This window comes from Monosiga brevicollis, genomic scaffold, assembly GCF_000002865.3.
Source record: "Monosiga brevicollis MX1 MONBRscaffold_38 genomic scaffold, whole genome shotgun sequence".
NCBI classification, from domain to species: Eukaryota; class Choanoflagellata; order Craspedida; family Salpingoecidae; genus Monosiga; species Monosiga brevicollis.
The window spans coordinates 348,189-355,579 of NW_001865075.1; the positions used below are offsets into that span (position 1 = coordinate 348,189).

At 52.2% G+C, this 7,391-nt stretch overlaps 2 protein-coding genes across 2 annotated transcripts in view; both read left to right on the top strand.

Moving 5' to 3' along the window:
* Positions 1–1,374, top strand: part of MONBRDRAFT_34505 (uncharacterized protein) — a 2,879-nt gene extending 1,505 nt beyond the window's left edge. The window contains exons 5-10 of the mRNA XM_001750211.1: positions 37–122; positions 198–273; positions 488–664; positions 835–909; positions 1,010–1,107; positions 1,186–1,374. Coding sequence (XP_001750263.1) covers positions 37–122; positions 198–273; positions 488–664; positions 835–909; positions 1,010–1,096 — 501 coding nt within the window. The 3' untranslated portion in view covers positions 1,097–1,107; positions 1,186–1,374. The remainder of the gene's footprint in view (positions 1–36; positions 123–197; positions 274–487; positions 665–834; positions 910–1,009; positions 1,108–1,185) is intronic.
* Positions 1,375–2,873: 1,499 nt separating this feature from the next.
* MONBRDRAFT_34506 (uncharacterized protein) overlaps positions 2,874–7,391 on the top strand; it is a gene marked incomplete at its 3' end in the record, with an annotated part of 6,328 nt that continues 1,810 nt past the window's right edge. Inside the window, exons 1-10 of the mRNA XM_001750212.1 lie at positions 2,874–3,259; positions 3,406–4,185; positions 4,344–4,439; positions 5,306–5,335; positions 5,452–5,526; positions 5,641–5,757; positions 5,948–6,262; positions 6,678–6,765; positions 6,969–7,067; positions 7,196–7,239. Of these exons, the coding sequence (XP_001750264.1) occupies positions 2,993–3,259; positions 3,406–4,185; positions 4,344–4,439; positions 5,306–5,335; positions 5,452–5,526; positions 5,641–5,757; positions 5,948–6,262; positions 6,678–6,765; positions 6,969–7,067; positions 7,196–7,239 (1,911 nt within the window). The 5' untranslated portion in view covers positions 2,874–2,992. The remainder of the gene's footprint in view (positions 3,260–3,405; positions 4,186–4,343; positions 4,440–5,305; positions 5,336–5,451; positions 5,527–5,640; positions 5,758–5,947; positions 6,263–6,677; positions 6,766–6,968; positions 7,068–7,195; positions 7,240–7,391) is intronic.

Consider the following 7,391-nt stretch of genomic DNA (forward strand, 5'->3'; position numbering starts at 1 on the left):
CTTTGGTGCTTTCCAATATCTTTTTTTGCAACGTAGGCTAACGATGCCTATGACGAGGCACGCAAAAGTTTTGAGTTTATCGATCGCGAATGCCATGAGGCCTTGCCTAGTCTTTACGACCAGTAGGTTCACTAGCATCAGTCCCGTGTTTGCCGGATATGTACCGGCCTTAAACAAGGTCTCATCCTCCTTCATAGACGCATCCCTTTCTACTCGGCTACACTCGAGTCACACTGCAACACTACAGCAATCTTTTACGGTGCATGTCAATCGGTGAGTTGTGCGTCAGGTTCATTTTTATGCTAACGTTCCTGTCACCGTGTCTTTCCATGCCTTTCTGTCCTTTTCTGTGTGATGAGTGAGTGCGTGAGCGCTTAAGCGCTTGAGCGCGTGCGAGACACGTGAATGTTCCTGTCTTTTTGCTGTTCCTTGCCTCTGTGCTGCGAATGGGGAAACAACATCTCCTCTTTGCGGCCTTTTGCATTAGGCATTAGAACAGCTTCAGCTGTTTTGCAGTCACATCTTGAGCCCAGATACTTCAAACGAGGCGTCCTCTACCCCAGCAAGCGCAAACCGCAACGCCATCGCGGCAGAGACGGCTGCGGTCGAATTACCTAGAAATGCCCTCGAATTGCGAGTTGTCACTCACAACTACGAGGCCACGGTGCGTCCAAGCCCATACGTTCTTGCACATACCCCTTGCCCACGCTTTGGGACACTTCCGAGCCTGGACCCGCATGGTGTATTCAGCTTTCTTCAAACCCGGCGCGCTATATTCATGACCTACGACAAACGGTGTGTTATGGGTCGATCTGTGTCGACAATTCCTGATAGGGGGACGATGAACTCAATCTGACTCGAGGCGATCAAGTTGTAGTTCTACCTTTCCCAGATCCAGAAGATGCCGAGGTCAGCGTTTTGGGCTTAAACTTTCCTTCTGGGGACGCGGTTTTGCCATTATATACGAGTCTTATTACATCACCAAACTCACAACACGCCTCTACGATAGGACGAAGGTTGGCTGTTTGGACGATTGGGTGAATGCGAGGGCATGTTTCCGGAAAATCACACGCAGAAAATTGATTCAGCGGCTTAGAAATAAGCTTGGTAAGAGACACTTTGGATGGATTTGTTTTTCTCGCGTGTTACTTGCGGATTATGACGAATTCCTGCTCGAATGGGCAGGAGCTGGCGACCCCTCTAAGGCTGGGGAGAAGCTGAGGCCACTGGAGGGTCTGCTGATTCTTTCCTGGGCTGTGTTCTAAACGCTTTGCGCATCGACTTGGGTCTAGGACCATGACTTTTGACGTTCTCATCCCTAGGTGTGACTCGCACCGCCTTTCCTGTTTGAGTAATTGATTGCACTTCATCAGCATCGTCGTTGCCACAGCAACTTGGAGACAAGTGAGCATGCGTCGGGAAATCTAATCGGATGGCTTCAAATGGCTTCAATCAATTCTGTAATGCGCTCTACGTTGCCCGAAGCCTGCGCAACTTCGCTTGCAATATCTATTGCCTCGAGGTTCCACGCCGGAAATGTTTGCTGCCAAGCCTCCAAAAGCCTTTGGCGTCCCTCGATAATGTCCACTGCATGTGGTCAGTTCCCACAGAAGGTTAAAAGCACATGGCACTGCAATAAAATTGAAGCGCAACCGCTCGAGGTCGACGAACCTTGTCTCCCGCATTGCTGGCTTAGTGAAGTCACACCGCGATCGGCCAAGCCACATGGCACAATGGCGTTAAATCGGCGCAAATCCGTATTGCAGTTTAGCGCAAACCCGTGTAGGCTAATGCCACGCTTAATCTGAAGACCTGGCGTCAGAAATGAGCCTAGTGCATTCAAGGGTGCACAAAAGAAAAAAACAAACAAACCAAAACCCCTGGTTCACTGTTGGCGACAGCTCACCAATTGCACAAATCTTGTCATTGCCGACCCAAACACCGGTGTGGGGACTGCGATCCGCGTCAATATTCAAGGTGGCACAGGTGTGAATCATAGCTTCCTCGATGCGGTGTACAAAGCACCGCACGCCCTGCGTCACAGTGACACGATGTAAGTGGGGCGTGTTGCAAAAAAAGTGTTGCCCAGTGCACGGGCCAACAACCGTTGCCAGCCACAAACATCATGGTTTCGAGTGTTGAAGATGGGGTAGCCCACGATCTGACCAGGGCCATGGTAGGTCATTTGACCACCGCGCTTGGCCTACAAGACGTGTGTGTGAGTGTGTGTGTACTGTGAGGCGGTGGTGAAAACTCGAGAAGAGACCTGTGTACTTAACGGCAACTGACCTCAAACACTTCGGCACCAGTTTGGGTCAGCAGGCGCCGCTCCGGTTCACTCAGCGTTTGTCGGCGGCCTGCTGTGTAAGTGTGCGGATGCTCCATCAACAGCAGCCTGTCCTGCTGGTCACCGGCTTGAGACGATACCATCCGATGCGCAGGCACACAGTGAATGGGGCATGTTCGTACCTGGTGCTTGGCCGCGTCCTGAGCGACACGTGATCCATATTTTGTAGCCAGCTTCAGCTGAACCTGAAGCATGGTACCCCATCCCACCCGTCCGAGCCAAAGAGCCGGTGTTCGACCCTGGGAGCCGACCGTCAGCGTGGCTCTCGCAGCACAGCTCATGGTTGTAAAGTTGAAAATGAAATAATTTAAATGATGATGATGTCATGCATGATGAGGTGATTACAACCATGTTTTTTACGTTATTACATCCACTGTAAAGTCCAATTTGTGCGCTTCTTCTTCGTTAAAATTTTACATAAACGCGGCTTTCAAATTTCAGGATTATTTACACGTATGTACATGTACATGACATGTTAATTTCAAACTTTTTTTTTTAAATTTTCAGATTCAGCATTTGACGTCAAAAAGGGTTTTTCATCGCACGCGGCGGTAACCTGTGAGCCTCTTGGGCAGTCTGCGTTTACTGTGTGTGTGTGTGTGCGCGCGGGTGTTTGTGGGTGCGTGGCGTCGCGGGAGCAGCAAGATGGCAAAGGCGGCCGGGCAGGCCGGGGATGAGACTCCCACGCGAGCGCGCCGCGAGGCTGAGGCGCGTAAACGAAGTCCAAGCCCTGGTACTGTCAGCGCAGACCGCATCATGATCGCAGTGGCGCTCGTGGTGGTGAGTGTGGCCCTGTACGGGTACGAGGCCTACTCCCACCGCGTGCATCGCGACTGGAGCGATTTGAGCAACTTGGATAGCATTGCTTGGCAAACCATTGAGGGCATCATCATGTCTCACAAAGCAGATACGGTTGGTAGTGGCAGATCGTTTTTTTTTTTTTTTTTTTTTTTTTTTTTTTTGAGTCGGTGGCTCCTAGCGCGGCTTCTTCGCCGTGTTTCGGATGCACGTGTCCCACTGCTCATACGTTGATTCTGCTGCACGCGCTTCAAACTCAGGGCATGCCGGCCATGTTGACACGAATCTCTGAGAGCAAGGCCGCAGCTGGCCGACACTACTTGGTGACGGGTGGCAATCGGGGTCTGGGCCGCGCAATAACCCGTCGACTCCTCTGCCTTGGCGCAACAGTCACCATTACCAGCCGAAGCACTCCTCATGATCTTGCCGAATCCATCGCTTTTGAGGCAGCTGGAATCGAGCAGTGCTCACTGCCAGATCCCAAATTGCTTGCTGCACGGCTGCGTGTGCAGGCCTTGGATTTGAGCAATCTCCAGAGCGTCAAGGCCGCAGTGGCTGCACAGAGCGACGCACGTCACGGGCAAGCGTTTGATGCCGTCATTCTCAATGCAGGGCTTGCACCGCTGGGCAAGCGGCTGACGGCACAAGGCTTTGAGGAGGGGTTGGGCGTCAACTGCGTTGGTCATTACGTTCTGACCAAGCTGCTCGTGGAGCACGGGCTACTGGCTGCCGGCGGACGCCTGGTGGTTGTGACCAGCGAGACGCACCGTGCCAGCCCGCCCCTGGATTTGGAGCATCTATTCGATCCCGTGACATATGCTTATGGTGAATCCATGACATATTATGCGCGCAGCAAACTGGCCGTCAACACCGTGGCGACGTACTGGACGGAAACCTTGCGTGGGCAGGTATCCGTGCACAGCATCTGCCCCGGCCCCGTGGCAACTGACATTGCGCGTCATGCGCCAGCAGGCCTCAAAATCTTGGTCGATGCCTTTATGAAAGCTATTTTTCAAACCCCAGATGAAGCTGCCCTTCCGGTATGTGCATATGCACCGAGCTGGGACGCCGTTGCCCAGTTGGGAACAACACATGTGATGTGCCGATGCCTTCTTACTCCCTCTTGGTGTTTATTCATGGGGATTGGTTTGGTGCCTTGCCCGTCCTGACCTTTTGTGTACACGGCCCGGTATCCTAGGTTGTGATGCTTGCTGTGGATGAAAATTATGCGGAACGCACGGGTGATTACTTCCACATGTACAAGCCCAAGGCGCAGCGCGCTGATGTGGTTGATGTGGAGCGAGCGCGTCGCTTTATCCAGCGCCTTGAGGACATTTTGGATCAAAAATAGTAATGGCGCACGAAGGGTGACTGTTCTTGTATCTTGGTCCTAACCCAAGAAGGCGACGGTTTCAGCAGACCAGCAAGCATTTGGCGGTATATTCCGGAACCATGCGCAAAGCACTGAGGTTTGACGCGGAGAGAAACTGACCCCTTTTGGAACGAGAACCGTGTGGCCATCCACTTTGGGTCTTTTTTTGTCTGTCAATCCATGTCTATGGGCCTGCCTGTTGTCCTGTCTGCCCCAGTGTGCGTCCCCATGCCGGTCCTTTATGCGGAGTCTTGTCGTCATGAACATCATCCACCTCTCGCTTCCTTATTGTCGTTTCCTCTTTGAAATTTAAAAACAAAAAAAAGAAGAAAAGAAAAAAAAACAACAAAAAATCGAAAAGTCAGTCACAACAGCAATTTTGTTGGATCTTTTCTCTTATTCTTTTTTCTCTCTTTCCTCTTGCTTGTCAGTGAGTCGGCTCGGTGTTCGGCGTTGCGCTATCTGTGGCGATCGGGGGAGTGTGCTGGAGGGGTTGAGGGCGGCAAAAGTGGTGGTGTGTGTTGGGATGATGATGGTGGTGTTTGGTTAAAGCAGGTGCTGGGAAGGGGTAAGGAGAGGACTTGCGTGCTCATGTCCAGCTTGTCCATGGCTCAGCGAGGAAAGCACCAGAGCAGCCGTCATGAGCACACTTGGATGATTTCTACACAGGACACGCATCTTGGCATCTGGGGGAGGGAGGTGTCAATGGGGTCATGATGGTTTCTCTCTGTTTGCACCTCACCTAGTCAATCAGGCTTGCTTCTTCTCTATCTCGGTGATCATTTTAGTTTGAACCTCTGGAGACCGGCGTGATGGTGGTAAGTGCGGCACCGGCGGTTGCGGCACGAGGGCAGCACAAGTTTTGGATTGAATGGGAATCTTCTTTGTGTGATATGGCAACGGCTCTTATCTGCAATCATGTACACCGCCCTAGCTTGTCCTGATCATTGGTGATATGCACATCCCTCATCGGGCCAGCAACCTGCCCGAGAAATTCAAGGCACTGCTGGTGAGGTGCTCGCTGGGCCCGTGTGACGGAGCCACATTTCCCATTTCTTCCTCGTCTGAGGCGGCTATATTCTTGACCCGCTTCTCGTCGTTTGGTGCCTTTGCTTGCTCACAGGTGCCCAACAAGATTCAACACATTTTGTGCACGGGCAACTTGGTGAGCCGTGACATGTTTGATTACCTCAAGACTTTGGCCTCGGACGTACATGTCACAGCCGGCGACTTTGACGAGGTGTGTTGCCCTTGCTCCCCTGTTTACTGCCAAGTTTTGTCTCGCGGTCACGCTGTGCCCAAGCTTGCTTGGCCAGTTGTTCGTGCTCGTCCTCCGCTTGTCTCCCGTTTCCTCCAGAAAAAAAAAAAAAGAAAGGAAAAAAATCGTTCTGATGCATGCGCGTCCGTCTGTGTGGGTGATCGCGGTGTAGTCTTCATACCCGGAGCAAAAGGTCGTGACAATTGGCAGCTGGCGCATTGGTCTTTGCCACGGGCATCAAATTGTGCCATGGGGTGATCATGATGCTCTTGAGCTCAAGGCCCGGCAACTCGACGTGAACGTCCTGATTACGGGCCACACGCACAAGTTTGAGGCCTGGTCTGCGCACGGTCGCTATTACATCAACCCTGGCTCGGCCACCGGTGCCTTCAACAACACCTCGGCCAGCAGCGTTCCCAGCTTTGCCCTTATGGACGTGCAGGCAAGTACCAAGACCCGCGACTCCCCCCGTTGCTCACTGCCGAACGTCGCCCAAAGGCTTGTCTCATCTTGTGGCCCACACACACACACACATACACACCCTTAGTCGGATGCCATTGTGACTTATGTCTACACTTACAATGCCGAGAAGCAAGACGCTGATGTCCAAAAGCTCGAGTACAAGAAGGAACAGTAGAGCAGCTGTTCCATGTCCCATCACAACACCAAGCACGTCCAGCTCCCTAGCATGTTTGTTCGGATTTAGCACTTGAGGTCGTCTCGGTCTCGGTCTCGGTCTCCTTTTCCTTCCTTCTCAGCTCCTTCTTTCCCTCCTTTCTCTGATCTTCCACATCCACCGCTCTGTTTGTTTTCAAACGGTTTTCCCCTTGGTCTTTTTGTCTTTAATGGTGTGTGCAGCTCTTTTTTTGTTGTGTTTTGTGTTTTGTGTTTTTTTTTTTTAGGTGTGCGAGCGGCCCGCGTTTGTTGTCAAAGGTGGCTGGGACCCCTATAGATCCAATCGACCTAACTTTACAAACGTGACCTATAAACGTGACCAGCAGGGCGTGCTTTGCAGTTTTTGTGGGCATGCACAGGGCTTGTCGATGGGGACATGATCCATGCATCGTCACGCAATTGTTCCTCTCCAGTCCAAATCACAAAAGAGGTGTGTGTGCGTCAATTTCATTTGAAAAAAAAAAAAAAATTGTTTTTTTTTTTGGATCATTTTTTTCTCTCTGCGCACCACTCAGTAGTGGACTTGGAAGGGAGCATCATGGCGCTGGAGCAGTGGGAGTTTTGGATTCACAGGGCAGAGGAGGCGCTCGTGGCCGCCTCTTTATTGCTGTTTCCAGGTGTGTTGTTGGTAGCTTCATGATCAGGGGGGAGGTTGGGGCATGGACACGCGACGGCGTGGCATGTTCGTGCTGCATGCCTTGCACGCAGCGTCTGCTCACCCACACGCGCTCGCGCGTTGATACAGCGGCGGCACTCTACAACTACATCAATTCAAGTGTGCCGGTTGCGGTTCGTCAGCGCTGGTCACGGTTGTGGACGCCGGCAGTCGCACACAGAACCAGTGAGCCGCCTCTCATTGTTTGGTCTCCCCCAGGTCGTGTCCCGCCTCTTCGTTTACCCGATTAAATCATGTGGCGGCATTGAGTGCAAGAGCATTGCGG